Source organism: Selaginella moellendorffii, unplaced genomic scaffold (genome assembly GCF_000143415.4).
Source record: "Selaginella moellendorffii unplaced genomic scaffold, v1.0 SELMOscaffold_47, whole genome shotgun sequence".
Lineage (NCBI taxonomy): Eukaryota > Viridiplantae > Streptophyta > Lycopodiopsida > Selaginellales > Selaginellaceae > Selaginella > Selaginella moellendorffii.
The window spans coordinates 640693-657060 of NW_003314308.1; the positions used below are offsets into that span (position 1 = coordinate 640693).

At 50.5% G+C, this 16368-nt stretch overlaps 4 protein-coding genes across 4 annotated transcripts; 3 read left to right on the forward strand and 1 right to left on the reverse strand.

The window, feature by feature from the left end:
* Nucleotides 1-954: 954 nt before the first annotated feature.
* Nucleotides 955-13506, forward strand: LOC112350191. Its single transcript, XM_024685972.1, has 3 exons — nucleotides 955-1064; nucleotides 1120-1616; nucleotides 13486-13506. Exon 2 carries the CDS (start codon nucleotides 1129-1131, stop codon nucleotides 1609-1611), a length of 483 nt encoding a protein of 160 aa, XP_024541740.1. The 5' UTR covers nucleotides 955-1064; nucleotides 1120-1128; the 3' UTR covers nucleotides 1612-1616; nucleotides 13486-13506.
* LOC112350227 (probable zinc metalloprotease EGY1, chloroplastic) lies at nucleotides 2073-3955 on the forward strand. The gene is made up of 9 exons (XM_024686060.1): nucleotides 2073-2088; nucleotides 2222-2554; nucleotides 2629-2742; nucleotides 2901-3060; nucleotides 3156-3180; nucleotides 3246-3311; nucleotides 3369-3437; nucleotides 3487-3537; nucleotides 3593-3955. The coding sequence occupies exons 1-9, from the start codon at nucleotides 2073-2075 to the stop codon at nucleotides 3767-3769; spliced, it is 1011 nt and encodes a 336-aa protein (XP_024541828.1). The 3' UTR covers nucleotides 3770-3955.
* LOC112350192 (protein mago nashi homolog 2) lies at nucleotides 9866-10651 on the reverse strand. Its single transcript, XM_024685973.1, has 3 exons — nucleotides 10393-10651; nucleotides 10163-10339; nucleotides 9866-10104 (listed from the first exon to the last, which is right to left on the reverse strand). Exons 1-3 carry the CDS (start codon nucleotides 10603-10605, stop codon nucleotides 10045-10047), a joined length of 450 nt encoding a protein of 149 aa, XP_024541741.1. The 5' UTR covers nucleotides 10606-10651; the 3' UTR covers nucleotides 9866-10044.
* LOC112350189 (mediator of RNA polymerase II transcription subunit 4-like) lies at nucleotides 12551-14768 on the forward strand. The gene is made up of 4 exons (XM_024685969.1): nucleotides 12551-12666; nucleotides 12722-13586; nucleotides 13637-14537; nucleotides 14614-14768. Exons 1-2 carry the CDS (start codon nucleotides 12564-12566, stop codon nucleotides 13576-13578), a joined length of 960 nt encoding a protein of 319 aa, XP_024541737.1. The 5' UTR covers nucleotides 12551-12563; the 3' UTR covers nucleotides 13579-13586; nucleotides 13637-14537; nucleotides 14614-14768.
* The last annotated feature ends 1600 nt before the right edge of the window (nucleotides 14769-16368 follow it).

The window sequence follows — 16368 nt, forward strand, 5'->3', positions numbered from 1 at the left end:
CCGTTGCATACAAATAAGCTCAAAGCTCCCATCCGGAACATCACTGCTCGACCAGCTGTCCCTTGATCTTCCCAACGAACCCAAGAGCCAGCAGCACGTGGATGTTTCGATGGCGATCCTCCCATTCCTACGGGAAAGCTGCGCCAACACCGAAGTGGCTCTGGAGATCAAGAACTTCTGTCTTGGTGTGGATGACAACGAGGTAATCATCAACACCAAGGCTCTTGGATTCTACCCATACCGCTTCGAACTCCATATTAATCCACAGCTTGGCGAGATGGAAAATTCTCCCATTGCTATCTATGACTACAATTTCCATGACGGTGCTCGTGCTAATGCCAACTCCAGCACTCTCACCACTCTCACCAAGAACAGCGAAGGTGAGCTTGGAGCTCGACTTGATTTACAGGCAGTAAAGTTCATAGTAAAGAAGTCGTGGGGGCAGTCACTCCAAGAGCCAATGGACTACGAGTCCATCAGTGTTGGAGCTCCAGGGAACATGGCAGAGCTTGAGTGGAAATTACTTCGCTGGAATTGCAACGGGACGGAGTATAATCCATCCAATCCACACTCTGGGCTAAGTTCCCTCGAGGTACATGTTATTCCTTTGGATTCCTTTCACTTCGTTTTCTTTGTAGGCGCCTTTCCGAGGACGACGAACAAAAATCAGCGTGGAAGACTTTCCTGTTATTGTGTGGCATCTGCCTGCGAGCACGGCGTCCAAGTTTCAGCTCAAGTTCAACATTCGTCTGGAGGCCGACATGCATCTCCTCTGGTACCAGAGAAGCAGCTGGATGTGCCCAAGAGCCAAGGAGTATATCAGCAAGAGAGTCGAATTTTCTCGTGAGTTTGCGGTTACCGATGGTAATAAAAAACGAAAGTTCTTTTTCCCTTTGTCATTTAGACTAAAAGTTTGGCGCGAAATGTGTACACCCCTGGTTAGGGTTAGGGCATCCCTGGCAGAGGGAGGCGCGGTTCAAGCGCTTCCTCCGCACAGGCGCGCGCAGGTCTTGCTTCGAGACCAGACATGGCGGGCCTCACAGTGCGCCTTCTCGAGCTAGCGGGTAAGCAAGCGTCTTGATTCTCTTTCCTCTCAAGATCGAGACTTGGTCAATGCAGAAGGCAGCCATGTCAAGAGCCTGGAGCAGGCATCACGGATGCGGTGGCGGCCAAGGACGCGGTGATCCGCGATTTTGCCAAGCGCGCACGCTGGAGGAATTCGAGGAGTACAGGCGGCCATCCAAGGAGAGGAAGACAATGGACGCCGAGGTGGACGTGTCCGAGCGCGTCTCCTACGCTCACAGGATAAGCTACACCCGATTATCTTCTCGGTCAGCCCCCTCAGGAGCAGCAACGCAGCCCTACCACTACAGCGACATGGATCTGGGCGTCTTGAAAGCTCCGGAAACCGCACCGCCACCAGCGCCATTCCTGCCGTCGCCAACTGTGAAAAAATCACCACCAAAAGAAGCAGCAGCAGGAAAGCTCACGCCCTCTCCACTCCGGTTACACTTCCCGGACTGCCTCCCGGATGGAAGCCCGGAGATCCGGTTCCACTGCCGGAAGTGGCACCGCCAGCACCAATTCCAACAGCGTGCGCTCCAGGAGTAATCAAGGTGCCGTTCGTGCAGCTGGATTTAAACCCGGAGCTCGAGGACGACTACGCCTTGGACGAGGAGCAAAGCTCCGAGGAAGAGTGAGGAACCAAGTAAGTTGGCATTCTTTCTAAGTTCTTTGAGACTTCCTTTGTACCCTCAGGCTAACCACGATCAAAATCAAGAAGTCTCATGTCCTACCAGGAAGGAGAACTCGATATTGCAAGTTAAAATCAAAACTTTGGGGGGAACAAATACTCAATTCAAATCCGGGGGTAAGAACAGCCTTTTCCACTTACACCAGGTCTTGCGTAACCGACTTCTTAACCTTGAGCTACAGAAGCACGGACTTCACGAACGCGAAGAAAAAGCTCTCGGTTCTGCCAGAAGAGAAGATCTACCGGAAGGGGAACTGCTGCATCAGCGGTCTCAGTCGTTCTAAAACATCCGACATGATTCAAGCACATCGTCGCGATCATGCCGAGCTCCCGCGGCACCTTGACGTGATCCGGCAGTAGCCTCAGCCGGGATCCACGATGGGGAGGACATGGTTCGCCCTCCCAGCGCGACCAACCAGGTACGTTCCCAACTACCTGAACTTTCCTGTTACTGATGATCTCCGCCAGCAGAAGACGTCCATGGCGGCGATGGTGGCGGCGCGATCGTCCAGGGGGAAACCCTCCTCGTGCTGCAAATACCGGGCGTCCTCCACCGTGTCGACCCGGTGGCGCCGCCGCTGTGCCTGGCGCTGCGCATCTACCTCGCCTTCGCCGCCGCCAAGTGCGTCAAGACGCTCCACTACGGCCACGAGATCGTCCCCCGCGATCCCCGCTCCACAAACTTGTGTATCGAGCGCGACTGGATCGTCCCCACTTCCCCGGTCGAACGGGTCTCTGGCAGTACGTCGTCTCTTTTTTATCACGGCTGGTGGAAGTCTTCAGCTTGGATTTGCCACACAGGTACATACACCGTTTTTCATCTCTCCTGAAACTCATTCTTACCTGGTTTCTTGTTTTTTTGCTGTGGTTGCAAGTTTCAAAGCTTCCACCCGAAATCGTCCAGTTCCACAGAGCCACCGGATTTAGATCTTGTAGTGCCTTATGTGGAGTCAGCTCTTCGGCTCGCATATGGAGTGCAACTGGTTCATGTAAGTAATCTTTCTAATGTTTTTGTTCCAGGAAATTGGACATAGATCACCTTTAGATGTGTAAGGACTCTTGGTAGTTTCGGTGCTATCACGCAAGTTACAACCACGGTGCTTGGAGAAGTTACCTTTTCTTTTCATGCACCCAAACTTTATGGCAGGCCCATTGGCTGGAGAATTTCTGTCGGTTGCAATGGTGGGAGTGGGCCTTTTGCCTTCGGCAAAAGGAGCACCTGAAGGGACACTTGTGCAAGTTCCCAGTGTTGTCTTCCAAGGCTCTTTTCTCTTGGGACTGGTCGCCAGGGCCGCTCTAGGATACGAGTAAGCTTTTGGTCTTTGTAATCTGGGCGTTTGTTTTGATGAAGCTCTGTGTGGAATTTTCCAATGCAGTGTATTGCACGCGGGAACTGTTGCAGTGCATCCGCTGGTAATAGCTGGCTGGTAAGAGGATGTCACCATTGTCTTTGAAAAGCTCTTAGAAGTTCCGTGTGCTTATTTCCTCTCAGGTGTGGACTAACGACGACGGCTTTCAACTTGCTTCCAGTGGGATGTATCGACGGAGGAAGATCCAGGTTCGTAATTCACTCAAAATCGAACTCTTGATCATGACTCCGAGTGAGTGCATACAGGCCGCATTCGGGAGTAAGGTGTTGAATATCACTGGCTTGATCACTTATGTGCTACTCGGACTGGGAGTGGTAATCTTAGAAACGTTTAAGACTTTCTTTTCACTAAACTTTCACGCAGTTGGGAGGTCCGCTGTCTTTGCCGTGGGGTTTGTACATTATCATCGTCCAGGTATGTCGGTTCTTTCGTTTCTTAGAGAGTTCTTACTATGTGTTTTCCGATACAGAGATCGTCCGAGAAGGCCTGCCTCAACGACGTTACTGGTGTTGGCACTTGGAGGCAAATCGTCTATGCTGTGGCGCTAGTGTTGGTCGTTTTGACGCTCTTGCCTTTGTGGGATGGCTTGGCCACCCAGCTTGGCATTGGCATTGGAACCCCGGACTCGCTCGATTTATTTATGTGAAAGCTTCCAGGAGAAACGATGGTCTTTCCATTTCGCAGCAAGAAACAATTTTGCACGCATTCGTCAACAGAGAACTTGTCTGACGAGATTGTGGTACAAGATAATGATGTACTTGCAAGTTTGGATCTGCTGATTTTGAACTCTTTTAATCAAGACAATTGCACATAGGTGCCATTTCTATTGTCACTTGTATATTTTTCCATTGTTATGTAGGAAAACATCCTCCTCTCCATTGTTGTAGCTGTTCAGATTTAGAATTCTTGCCTTCATCAAAATTGCACTCTACAACCTTTTTTGAACGTGCGAAGAGAAGACCTTCCTTGTATCCCATGATGTGTCTATGGGCTGCGGGGCTGTTGGACACGAAAAACTCGAATCACAAAAAGTATGTGGAGCATTAGTGGTTTTTTGTAAAGGAATGTTAGAAACGTGGAAAAGGATATCACTCCCTAGTAGAATGTGTCTTAACCATATTGCACTCGACCACCCTGATTTCTGGTAGCAACTCATCTTCATTAATCTTTAGGAAAAGAACCTTCAAAGCAAGTGATAGCCACTTGTGATGAAGACAGAAGCAGGGATAGGGACCTGTTATGAGCATTAAGCAAAGTTGCTTTGTGAACACTGTCAGTGATTGTTAACTTCCCTTTGGACCATGTTGTTATGCAAGTGGCCACAATGTGCCATGGCCATCCTAGGATAATGGAGTCTTTCAAAATTCCAGATCCTAGCTGTTAGTAATTCACCATAAGAAAATTGAGCATTGAAACCACTTTTATACTGAGATCTTGACATTGAGGAATTGGCAAATGTTTTGAGGATGATGGCTGTGTTGCCGGGTTGGAAACTCCACCCAGAGCTTTAGCCACTTTTGGTTTAGTGTGTTCAGCAGTAGCCTTTGGCAGAGAACATGTTGCTCCCACAGTCAGCAAATAGATATTAGCAACAACTGGAGTAAGAAAGTAATAAAAAATGCCCCTTCATTGAGCCATAAGAAGACACCCAATTTACATTGCTAAAAATGGCTATAAGATGGTTGTTATATGAAGAAAGTTTTCTCTCCAAACATTGCACCAATTTCCAAATCTTCTCTTTTGTGGTGTGCAAACTACCCCATATTTCAGTATTTGCCACCCACATCCTTGGCTACAACTTTGGATTTGTTGGTACATCAATCAAGATAACATTCAGTGAACTTGCATGATGCATTCATGGTTTTGGGTGGCATTTGCAAGCTATAGGCTTCCCTATGGCATCTCAACATGACATGCAGATAGTCAACACTTATACTACTCACAATCTAGGGCACTTTTTGCAGAGGTCTGGATAAAACTCTCTTTCTCAAAGGCACAAGCAATACTTGATTTAGGATCCTAGAGCAATATCATCTTTCTTGACATAGCACACTCTAGTAGCTTAGAAGTCTCTTTGGCATCATGGATATATGGCACAATAGGTGACTGAAATCACATCAACAAAGTTGAGACCAGGGCAAAAATTTAATGCTCTTTTTTGGCCATTTTACCCTACAAAATGGGTGATCTTCAAACTGCCCTTTAAATGTTAGGTAGAAATTATTAGAATTTCAAATAGAATATTCTTTTGAAATATTTCTTTTCTTTCCTAAAGGATTAATGAATATTCCAAATTTAATGAGTGGGGCACTTTTCTAGATTACTGCCTTGTTTAGGCTACACGTTTTCAAAACTTGTTTAGCTCACACTTTCTTAGCTCTTGCTGCACGTGTTTATCACCATTACCCTGGATCCTAAAGACTTTGATTTTTCATGACTCCTTATCAGGACACCGCATGTTTGATTTTTCATGATGTGATATGTCAACGATTGCACTACATGCGTCAGCAGCAAGAGTAGCCGTTGGTTGTGGGGCCTCGAGAGGAAGGGTCTGATATCAAGCATTTTACCGTTTGTTTTGTAATACGTGGTTTCCTTCCTGGAGAATGTAAAATCGTCAAAGCCTAAGACTTCTTTGGTGTGCGCGGGCCCACACCATCATCATCTAGTCACACGAAACCCAGCTTGGCCGATGACATCAGTTGGCAGAGTGATCAACGAGTCCTGCCTCCGGACTCGCTACAGTTTGGACAGCGAGCACGAAGATGACGGTTAGACACAATGTGCAAGCCAGCGCTTTTCCTGATTCTTGAACTGGGGAATCCATGCTAGTGAAAGAGGAGGAAAGAACACTACGAGAATAAAATATTCCACTCGGGAAAGTCGCACAGCACTCGGTACAACCCATCTGCGGGTGTCTTACTCCTCGTCCTCGGCCCTTCTTCGCTTGTCCTCGTCCTCCGCCGCGCCCGGCCTTCTCGACCTCGTAGCGAGTTTGCGGCGACAGCAGTAGGCCATCGGCGCGCTACCTTTCTTTCTCACTTTCCACTGTCTCCAGTACATCGCCGCTTGCAATGGGTGGTTCATTGTCACAAGCTCGTGGGGAGTGGAGGAACTGCCGTTGCATCAAAATCAGCTCAAAGCTCCCATCCGGCACATCACTGCTCGACCAGCTGTCCCTTGATCTTCCCAACGGACTGCCCAAGAGCCAGCAGCTCGTGGATGTTTCGATGGCGATCCTCCCATCCCTACGGGAAAGCTGCGCCAACACCGAAGTGGCTCTGGAGATCAAGAACTTCCTTCTCGGTGTGGACGACAGTGATGTAATCATCAACACCAAGGCTCTAGGATTCTACCCATACCGCTTCAAACTCCATATTAATCCACAGCTTGGCGTGATGAAAAACTCTACCATTGCTACCTATGACTACAACCTCCGTGACGGTAGCCGTGTTAATGCCAATTCCAGCACCAAGAACAGCGAAGGTGAGATTGGAGCTCAACTTAATTTATGGCCAGTATCGTTAAAATTAAAGAAGAAGTGGGGGCAGTCACTCCAAGAGCTAATGGAGTACGAGTCCATTCGTGTTGGAGCTCCAGGGAACACCGCAGAGCTCGAGTGGAAATTACTTCGCTGGAATCACAACGGGACGGAGTATAATCCATCCAAACCACACTCTGGGCTAAGTTCCCTCGAGGTACATGCTTTACGCCTTTGGATTCCTTTCAGTTCGTTTTCTTTCTAGCCGCCATTGCGAGGAGGACGAACAAAAATCAGCGTGGAAGACTTTCCTGTTATTGTGTGGCATCTGCCCGCGAGCACGGCGTCCAAGTTTCAGCTCGGGTTCAATATTCGTCTGGAGGCCGACATGCATCTCCTCTGGTACCGGAGAAGCAAATGGATGCGCCGAAGAGTCAAGGAGTACATCAGCAAGAGAGTTGAATTTTCCCATGAGTTTGTGGTCACCGATGGTAAAGGAGAACTGTCATATGCTTTTGATATCGAATTTTGATAGAGAATGAAAAAAAAGAGTTATTTTTCTCTCTGTCATTTAGACTCAAAACTTGGCGCGAAATGTGTACACCCCTAGTTAGGGTTAGGGCATCCCAGCGCGCAGCGCCTTCTCGAGCTAGCCGATAAGCAAGCGTCTTGATTCTCTTTCCTCTCAAGATCGAGACTTGGTCAATGCAGGCAGCAAATCGTGGAAGGCAGCCATCTCAAGAGCGTGGAGCAGGCATCGCGGAGGCGGTGGCGGCCAAGGAAGAGTTTGCCAAGCGCGTCAGGAACGCGGAGCAGGCGGTCCAATGAGAGGAAGACACTGGACGCCGAGGTGGCGTCTCCTACGCTCATAGGATCAGCTACACCCGATTATCTTCTCGGTCAGCCCCCTCAGGAGCAGCAACGCAGCTCTACCACTACAGCGACATGGATCTGGGCGTCTTGAAAGCCCCGGAAACCGCACCGCCACCAGCGCCATTCCTGCCGTCGCCAACTGTGAAAAAATCACCACCAAAAGAAGCAGCAGCAGGAAAGCTCACGCACTCCGGTTACACTTCCCGGACTGCCTCCCGGATGGAAGCCGGTTCCACTGCCGGAAGTGGCACCGCCAGCTCCAATTCCAACAGCACGCGCTCCAGGAGTAACCAAGGTGCCGTTCGTGCAGCTGGATCTAAACCCGGAGCTCGAGGACGACTACGCCTTGGACGAGGAGCAAAGCTCCGAGGAAGAGTGAGGAACCAAGTAAGTTGGCATTCTTTCTAAGTTCTTTGAGACTTACTTTGTACCCTGAGGCTAACCACGATCAAAATCAAGAAGTCTCATGTCCTACCAGGAAGGAGAACTCGATATTGCAAGTTAAAATCGAAACTTTGGGGGGAACAAATACTCGATTCAAATCCGGGGGTAAGAACAGCATTTTCCACTTACACCAGGTCTTGTGTAACCGACTTCTTAACCTTGAGCTACAGAAGCACGGACTTGTGGAACGCGAAGCAAGAACGCGAAGAAAAAGCTCTCGGTTCCGCCAGAAGAGAAGATCTACCGGAAGGGGAACTGCTGCCTCAGCGGTCTCAGCCGTTCTAAAACATCCGACATGATTCAAGCACATTGTCGCGATCCTGCCGAGCTCCCACGGCACCTTGACGTGATCCGGCAGTAGCCTCAGCCGGGATCCACGATGGGGAGGACATGGTTCGCCCTCCCAGCGCGACCAACCAGGTACGTTCCCAACTACCTGAACTTTCCTGTTACTGATGATCTCCGCCAGCAGAAGACGTCCACGGCGGCGATGGTGGCGGCGCGATCGTCCAGGGGGAGACCCTCCTCGTGCTGCAAATGCCGGGCGTCCTCCACCGTGGCTACCCGGTGGCGCCGCCGCTGTGCCTGGCGCTGCGCATCCACCTCGCCTTCGCCGCCGCCAAGTGCGTCAAGACGCTCCACTACGGCCACGAGATCGTCCCCCGCGATCTCCGCTCCACAAACTTGTGTATCGAGCGCGACTGGATCGTCCCCACTTCCCCGGTCGAACGGGTCTCTGGCCGTACGTCGTCTCTTTTTTATCACGGCTGGTGGTAGTCTTTAGCTTGGATTTGCCACACAGGTACATACACCGTTTTTCATCTCTCCTGAAACTCATTCTTACCTGGAATCTTGTTTTTTTGCTGTGGTTGCAAGTTTCAAAGCTTCCACCCGAAATCGTCCAGTTCCACAGAGCCACCGGATTTAGATCTTGTAGTGCCTTATGTGGAGTCAGCTCTTCCGCTCGCATATGGAGTTTTTGACGTGCAACTATTTCATGTAAGTTCCTGGGACTCCGTGCTATCTTTCTAGTGTTTTTGTTCCAGGAAATTGGACAGAGATCACCTTTAGGTGTGTAAGTGACTCTTGGTAGCTTCGGTGCTATCACGCAAGTGACAACCACAAACAAACTGAAAAGTCCAGTGCTTGGAGAAGTAACCTTTTCTTTTCATGACGTTTCCATGGCAGGCCCATTGGCTGGAGGTTTCTCTCGGTTGCAATGGTGGGAGTCGGCCTTCTGCTCTCGGCAAAAGGAGCGCCTGAAGGTACACTTGTGCAAGTTCCCAGTGTTGTCTTCCAAGGCTCTTTTCTCTTGGGACTCGTCGCCAGGGCCGCTCTAGGATACGAGTAAGCTTTTGGTCTTCGTAATCTGTGCGTTTGTTTTGATGAAGCTCTGTGTGGAATTTTCCAATGCAGTGTATTGCACGCGGGAACTGTTGCAGTGCATCCGCTGGTAATAGCTGGCTGGTAAGAGGATGTCACCATTGTCTTTGAAAAGCTCTTAGAAGTTCCGTGTGCTTGTTTCCTCCCAGGTGTGGACTAACGACGACTGCATTTAACTTGCTTCCAGTGGGATGAAGAGCTCTCCAGGTTTGTAATTCACTCAAAATCGATCTCCTGATCATGACTCTGAGTGAGTGCATACAGGCCACATTCGGGAGTAAGGTGTTGAATATTACTGGCTTGATCACTTATGCGCTACTTGGACTGGGTAGAGGCATTTAAGACTTTCTTCGCGCTAAACTTCAGTTAGGAGGTCCACTGTCTTTGCCTTAGGTATTTCGGTTCTTTCGTTTCTTAGAGAGTTCTTACTGTGTACAGAGATCGTCCGAGAAGGCCTGCCTCAACGTGTTGGCACTTGGAGGCAAATCGCCTATGCTGTGGCGCTAGTGTTGGTCGTTTTGACGCTCTTGCTGTGGGATGGCTTGGCCACCCAGCTTGGCATTGACATTGGAAAAGCTACGATGGTTTTTTTCTTTCCATTTCGCGGCAAGAAACAATTTTGCACGCATTCGTCGACAGAGAACCTGTGTGACGAGATTGTGTTACAAGAAGACAGTGGAAAAACTAATCAAAATGGAGCTTCTATCAGCTATGGTCTTGTGTATCTCCCTCCCAGTGGCTTAGATTGGCTTGATCTTGAAGTGGAGGCCGATGAGCGAGAAGGCAAAGCACTTGAGATCCTGGAACCCACCATCTGTCACAACGAGAAAAGAAAAAAAAAAAGGAAGAGAAACTTGCCTGGACGAGGAAGTAGAAGATGCGAAGGCCCTCTGGATCGTTACTGCTCTGGACGTCTAGCAGCGATCCAATCTTGGACGTCGCAAAGGAGATGTGCTCGTTGCCTATCACAACCTCCAGCTCCTGGCGCCCGACCTTGTCCGGCTGTGGCCAGTTGCTATCGTCCTCTTTCATGATCTGCCAAGAACAAAGGAGGATACGAGGCCAAGCTAGAAAGAATCGATGGATACCTCGCTGTCGACGATGATGCGCTTGCACTCCCGGAGCACAGCGTTGGTGACATAAACCTCCTTGCGGATCATGGTGTCGTTCTTGTAGTTGGAGTTATTGGCGTACCTCAGCTTCCCATCCGGCCGGAACTCAAACTCGAGGAACTCGTGCCCAAACTTGCCCTTGTGACCCACGTAGTAGCGCAAGTAGAACTCGCCCACATCGTCCGCCATGCCGCACTCCTCCTCTCGCCGACCTACGACGAAACCCTAGCCCTAATTCCTTGGATAATTCCTTGGATAAGTTGATCCTTTATACGAAAGCATCTAGCAGCTCTAGAGAAAGCTATCAAAAGCTACGAAATAAGGATGGTGTCGAAGATGGAAAGAGAGGCTACGAGCTGGAGAAGTTTCACTACGATTCGGTGCCAGCAGCTCCCTCAGCTTCACCCGCTAGTTTTGGTCGAGCCAGGAGAGCATTATCTGGATCTTGTCCGGGAGGATTCCAAAAGCCGCAACATATGGCAGATTTGCTGCACATATCGTGTAGCCGTCAGGAAAACACGAGTCAGACACGAGTGATGTATGAGCGCTGGAAGTGCCCATAGCAACGGCGGACTCCACCATTTCGATGACTTTGTTGAGGCGTTGCAAGTACAAGGCATTTTGGTTATCAAATGGAGCTCTCGTGCCGCATCATCGCTGCTCCCATGTCCGGCACCTCGGGAATAGAACCCGTGTCTTCCGGCTGAGAGCCTGACCGAAATATCCAAGAGGAAAGCTTAAGGGGTTAGGGCTTTAGGCCGATCCGGGAGCGGCTCTCTCAACGGTGCCACGTATTTGTCACCACGAAGAAAACAGTCTCACGCGTCGGCGTGAACTCCTTCGTCCTTTTGGCACTATCCCCTTCAAATAAGAACTCGAGTCACGATGGCGCTGGGGAAGCCATTTCTAAGGAAGCTAGTTCGTCTACCTTCCCGGTTTTCTTTTTTCTTGTTCTCAGTTTGTGATCGGCCATCGCGCTCTCTTTCTTTCTCACTCTCCACTGTCTCGGCGCATTGCCATTTGTAATCCATGGGTGGTTCAACATCAACAGCTCGTGGGGATTCCCCCTTGAAGAAGTGCCGCTGCATCCAAACCAGCTCAAAGCTCCCATCCGGCACACCACTGCTCGACCAGCTGTCCCTTGATCTTCCCAACGGACTGCCCAAGAGCCAGCAGCTCGTGGATGTTTCGATGGTGATCCTCCCATTCTTACAGAAGAGCTGTGGCAACACCGAAGTGGCTCTCGAGATCAAGAACTTCTGTCTCGGTGTCAATGACAACGATATAATCACCAACACTAAGGCTCAAGGATTCTACCCATACCGCTTCAAACTTCATATTAGTCCACGGCTTGGCGAGATGGAAAACTCTGCCATTGCTATCTATGACTACAATTTCCATGACGGTGCTCGTGCTAATGCCAACTCCAGCACTCTCACCACTCTCACCAAGACCAGCGAAGGTGAGATTGGAGCTCAACTGAATTTGTGGTCAGTATCGTTAAAATTAAAGAAAAAGTGGGGGCAGTCACTTCAAGAGCCAATGGACTACGAGTCCATCAGTGTTGGAGCTCCAGGGAACACCGCAGAGCTCGAGTGGAAATTACTTCGTTGGAATCACAACGGGATGAAATATAATCCATCCAAACCATACTCTGGGCTAAGTTCCCTCGAGGTACATGCTTTATTCCTTTCGATTCCTTTCAGTTCGTTTTCTTTTTATCTAGCCGCCATTGCGAGGAGGACGAACAAAAATCAGCGTGGAAGACTTTCCTGTTATTGTGTGGCATCTGCCGGCGAGCATGGCGTCCAAGTTTCAGCTTGGGTTCCACATTCGTCTGGAGGCCGAAATGCATCTCCTCTGGTACCGGAGAAGCAAATGGATGTGCCGAAGAGTCAAGGAGTACATCAGCAAGAGAGTAGAATTTTCTAGTGAGCTTGTGATCTCCGATGGTGAGTGAGAAGTCTGGACACACTTTTGATATCAAATTTTTATTTTTATAGAGAATGAAAAAAGAAAGGTGGTGGCTGCGCAGCCCTTTCTTTTTCCCTTTGTCATTTGGATTCGCATTTAGGCAAGCTCAAAATTTGGCGCGAATGTGTAAAGGGGGTTTTGGCCCCTGGTTAGGGTTAGGGCATCCCAGGGCCATGGCAGAGGGAGGCGCGGTTCAGGCGCTTCCTCCTCACAGGCGCGCGCAGGTCTTGCTCCAGGACATGGCGGGCCTCACAGTGCGCCTTCTCGAGCTAGCCGGTAAGCAAGCGTCTTGCTTCTCTTTCCTCTCCAGATCGAGACTTGGTCAATGCAGGCAGCAAATCGTGGCAAGGCAGCCATCTCAAGAGCCTCTTTCCCCCTTTCCTGGCCGGAGCTCCCGTGCCCGCCGAGGGCCTGGTCGCCAACAGCACCAAAGACGTCCTGGCGCTCCTCGACTCGCATCAATCGCTTCTGTCGGACGCGGTGTCGGAGATTGCCGAGCTCCAGAGCCTGGAGCAGGAGAAGCAGCGCATCGCGGAGGCGGTGGCGGCCAAGGACGCGGTGATCCGGGAGTTTGCCAAGCGCGTCAGGGACGCCGAGCAGGTGCTGGAGCTCACGCTGGAGGAATTCGAGGAGTACAGGCGGCCATCCAAGGAGAGGAAGACACTGGACGCCGAGGTGGACGTGGCCGAGCTCGTCTCGTACGCTCATAGGATCAGCTACACGACGTTTGCTCCTCCCGATTATCTTCTCGGTCAGCCCGGAGTGCTGGCTCCGGCTCCTCAGGAGCAGCAAATGCGAGCTTCGCAGCTCTACCACTTCAGCGACATGGATCTGGGCGTGTTGAAAGCTCCGGCAGCCGCACTGCCACCAGCGCCATCGCTGCCGTCGCCAACGGTGGAAAAATCACCACCGAAAGAAGCAGCTGCAGGAAAGCTCACGCCCTCTACTTCCACTCCGGTTACCCTTCCCGGACTGCCTCCCGGAATGAAGCTCCCACCGATGCCTCCCGGATGGAAGCCCGGAGATCCGGTTCCACTGCCGGAAGTGGCACCGCCAGCTCCAGCTCTAGCGGCACCGGCTCCAGGAGTAATCCAGGTGCCGTTCGTGCAGCTGGATCTAAACCCGGAGCTCGAGGACGACTATGCCTCGGACTACAGCAACGAGGAGCAAAGCTCCGAGGAAGAGTGAGGAACCAAGTAAGTTGGTATTCTTTCTAACTTCTTTGAGACTTACTTTGTACCCTCAGGATAAAGAAAGTCTCAAGAAATCCATGTCCTACTAGGAAGGAAACCTCGAGTTTGCAAGTTAAAATCGAAACCTTGGAGGAAACAAATGCTCGATTCAACTCCGGGGGTAAGAACAGTCTTTTCCAGTTACACCAGTTCTCCGACTTCTTACGAAGCACGGACCTCATGAACGCGAAGAAAAAGCTCTTGGTTTTGCCAGAAGAGAAGATCTACCGGAAGGGGAATTGCTGCCTCAGCGGTCTAAGCCGCTCTAAAACATCCGACATGGTTGGCCACGGGATTATCGCCGCGATCCTGCCGAGCTCCCGCGGCACCTTGCGTGATCCGGCAGTAGCCTCAGCCGGGGATCCACGATGGGGAGGACATGGTTGTTCCTCACCAGCGGGACAAGCCACCCGACGAGATCGCCGGGTACTTTCCCAACGTCCTGGACTTGATGATCTCCGCCAGGAGCAGGGCAAAGCAGAAGATGTCCACCTTGACGGCGAGGTAGCCATCCTGGGGCCAGTCCGGGTCGAGCATCCCCATCGATCCCAGCGATCCCAGCGTGCATCTGCGAAGGTTCCCGAGGAAAAGAATAGCTTCGCCGATTCAAGGACGTGATCATCAAGCGCGGTAACGACCCGCCGCTACCCCGCCCAGATCGCCATCGTTCATCGGGCCTCGACCGACCGGCGGCGATGGTGGCGGGGAGACCCTCCTCGTGCTGCAAATGCCCGGCCGCGGCACCCTCTTCGACGTCCTCCACCGCGGCGACCCGGTGGCGCCGCCGCTGTGCCTGCCGCTGCGGATCCACCTCGCCTTCGCCGCCGCCAAGTGCGTCAAGACGGGTCTCTGGCATTACGTTGTCTCTTTTTTATCACGGCTGGTGGATGTCCTCAGCTTGGATTTGGCACACAGGTATATACACCGTTGCTCGTCTCTCCTGGAACTCATTGTTAACTCGTTTCTTGTTTTTTTTTACTTCGGTTGCAAGTTTCAAAGCTTCCACCCGAGATCGTCCAGTACTTCACTGAGTCCACGGATTAGATCTTCTAGTGCCGGAGTTTTGTACGTGCAACTGTTTCATGTAAGTCTCCTTGCTGTATTTGTAATCTTTTGTTCCAGGAAATTGGACATAGATTAGCTGCAGCAGCTTTAGGTGTGTAAGTGACTCTTGGTAGCTTCGCTGCTATCACGCAAGTTACCACCACAAACAAACTGAAAACTCCATTGCTTGGAAAAGCGGACCGGAAAGCAAAATTTGACGTTTCCATGGCAGGCCCATTGGCTGGAGGATTTCTCTCGGTTGCAATGGTGGGAGTCGGCCTTTTGCCCTCGGCAAAAAGAGCCTCTCAAGGGACACTTGCGCAAGTTCCCAGTGTTGTCTTCCAAGGCCTTTTTCTGTTCGGACTCGTAGAGAGTTCGAACTGTGCGTTCTCCATTTCTCCTTGTTGGTCGATCGTCCGAGAAGGCCTGCCTCAACGACGTTACTGATGTTGGCACTTGGAGGCAAATTGTCTATGCTGTGGCGCTAGTGTTGGTCGTTTTGACCCTCTTGCCATTGTGGGATGGCTTGGTTAGCCGGCATTGGCATTGTAACCCCGACTCGCTCGATCTATTTATGTGAAAGCTTCCAGGAGAAACGATGGTTTTTTTTTTTTTTTCCTTTTTATCTCGCGGCAAGAAACAATTTTGCACGCATTCGTCGACAGAGAACCTGGTGTTACAACTTACAAGAAGACGGTGGAAAAACGAATCAAAGTGGAGCTTCTATCAGCTATGGTCTTGTGTATCTCCCTCCCACTGGCTTAGATTGGCTTGATCTTGAAGTGGAGGCCGATGAGCGGGAAGGCAAAGCACTTCAGTTCCTGGAACTCACCATCTGTCACAACGAGGAAAGAAAAAACAACAACTTGCCTGGACGAGGAAGTAGAAGATGCGAAGATCTCTCTGGATCGTTACTGCTCTGGACGTCTAGCAACGATCCAAGCTTGATCCGTGATGATACGTTGTGGTACTTCATGGCTCTGCCAAGATAATCGCCCAAAATCTTTGCTTTCGGAGTTTTCTAATCGTCACACATAGTGTTCAATTCGCCAACACCGGTGTTCGCCAATGCGTGACGGTGGAAAAGCTTAAGACGTGTTTTTGGGCCCTCTTTTCCTTGCCAAATAATTCGCCACCACTATGGAGCAAACCCGTCTTGAGTTTTCTAATCGTCAAAAGTATGGCTATCCATAGTGTTGGCGAATTATTTCACGACGCTTCACGCATCTACAATACCTCCATGCGTCCGAGGACGCTCGCGCCGCAGCGGTACTGTCAGTGGACATGCGGAGCTATGCTGCTCACTCGGACGCACTCGTGGACCAGCTGAGCGCCAAGCTTCAGTTCTCGAGGCCATGTCCATCCCGAACAAGAGTGTTCCGCCGGCCACTTCTTTTTACGGCCGTCCTCCTGGTCTGGGATTCGGCGTGCCATTTCCCAACTCTCCATTGGAAGCAAAGATTTTGGGCGATTATCTTAAAGTACCACAACTAGGATAAAGCTAGTAAAAAAACCTTATTTATATCATCGACAGCGAGGAATCTTTCTAGCTTGGCTTGATTTGCTTACTCGTATCCTCCTTTGTTCTTGGCAGATCTCATTTGCGAATTATTTGGCAAGGAAAAGAGGTGGAAAAAGCTCAAGACGTGTTTTTGGGCCAGACCACCACTCATTGCCGACGTGTTTGAGCACTTGTTAAATG

Coding starts and splice junctions, on each gene's coding strand:
- LOC112350191 (XM_024685972.1), top strand. CDS start 1,129: ATGTCAAGAGCCTGGAGCAGGCATCACGGATGCGGTGGCGGCCAAGGA.
- LOC112350189 (XM_024685969.1), top strand. CDS start 12,564: ATGGCAGAGGGAGGCGCGGTTCAGGCGCTTCCTCCTCACAGGCGCGCG. Junction 12,667..12,721: donor GCGCCTTCTCGAGCTAGCCG/GTAAGCAAGCGT, acceptor TGGTCAATGCAG/GCAGCAAATCGTGGCAAGGC.
- LOC112350227 (XM_024686060.1), top strand. Junction 2,743..2,900: donor ATGGAGTGCAACTGGTTCAT/GTAAGTAATCTT, acceptor ACTTTATGGCAG/GCCCATTGGCTGGAGAATTT. Junction 3,061..3,155: donor AGGGCCGCTCTAGGATACGA/GTAAGCTTTTGG, acceptor GAACTGTTGCAG/TGCATCCGCTGGTAATAGCT.
- LOC112350192 (XM_024685973.1), bottom strand. CDS start 10,605: ATGGCGGACGATGTGGGCGAGTTCTACTTGCGCTACTACGTGGGTCAC. Junction 10,340..10,392: donor GCATCATCGTCGACAGCGAG/GTATCCATCGAT, acceptor TGTTCTTGGCAG/ATCATGAAAGAGGACGATAG. Junction 10,105..10,162: donor TCTTCTACTTCCTCGTCCAG/GCAAGTTTCTCT, acceptor GGTGGGTTCCAG/GATCTCAAGTGCTTTGCCTT.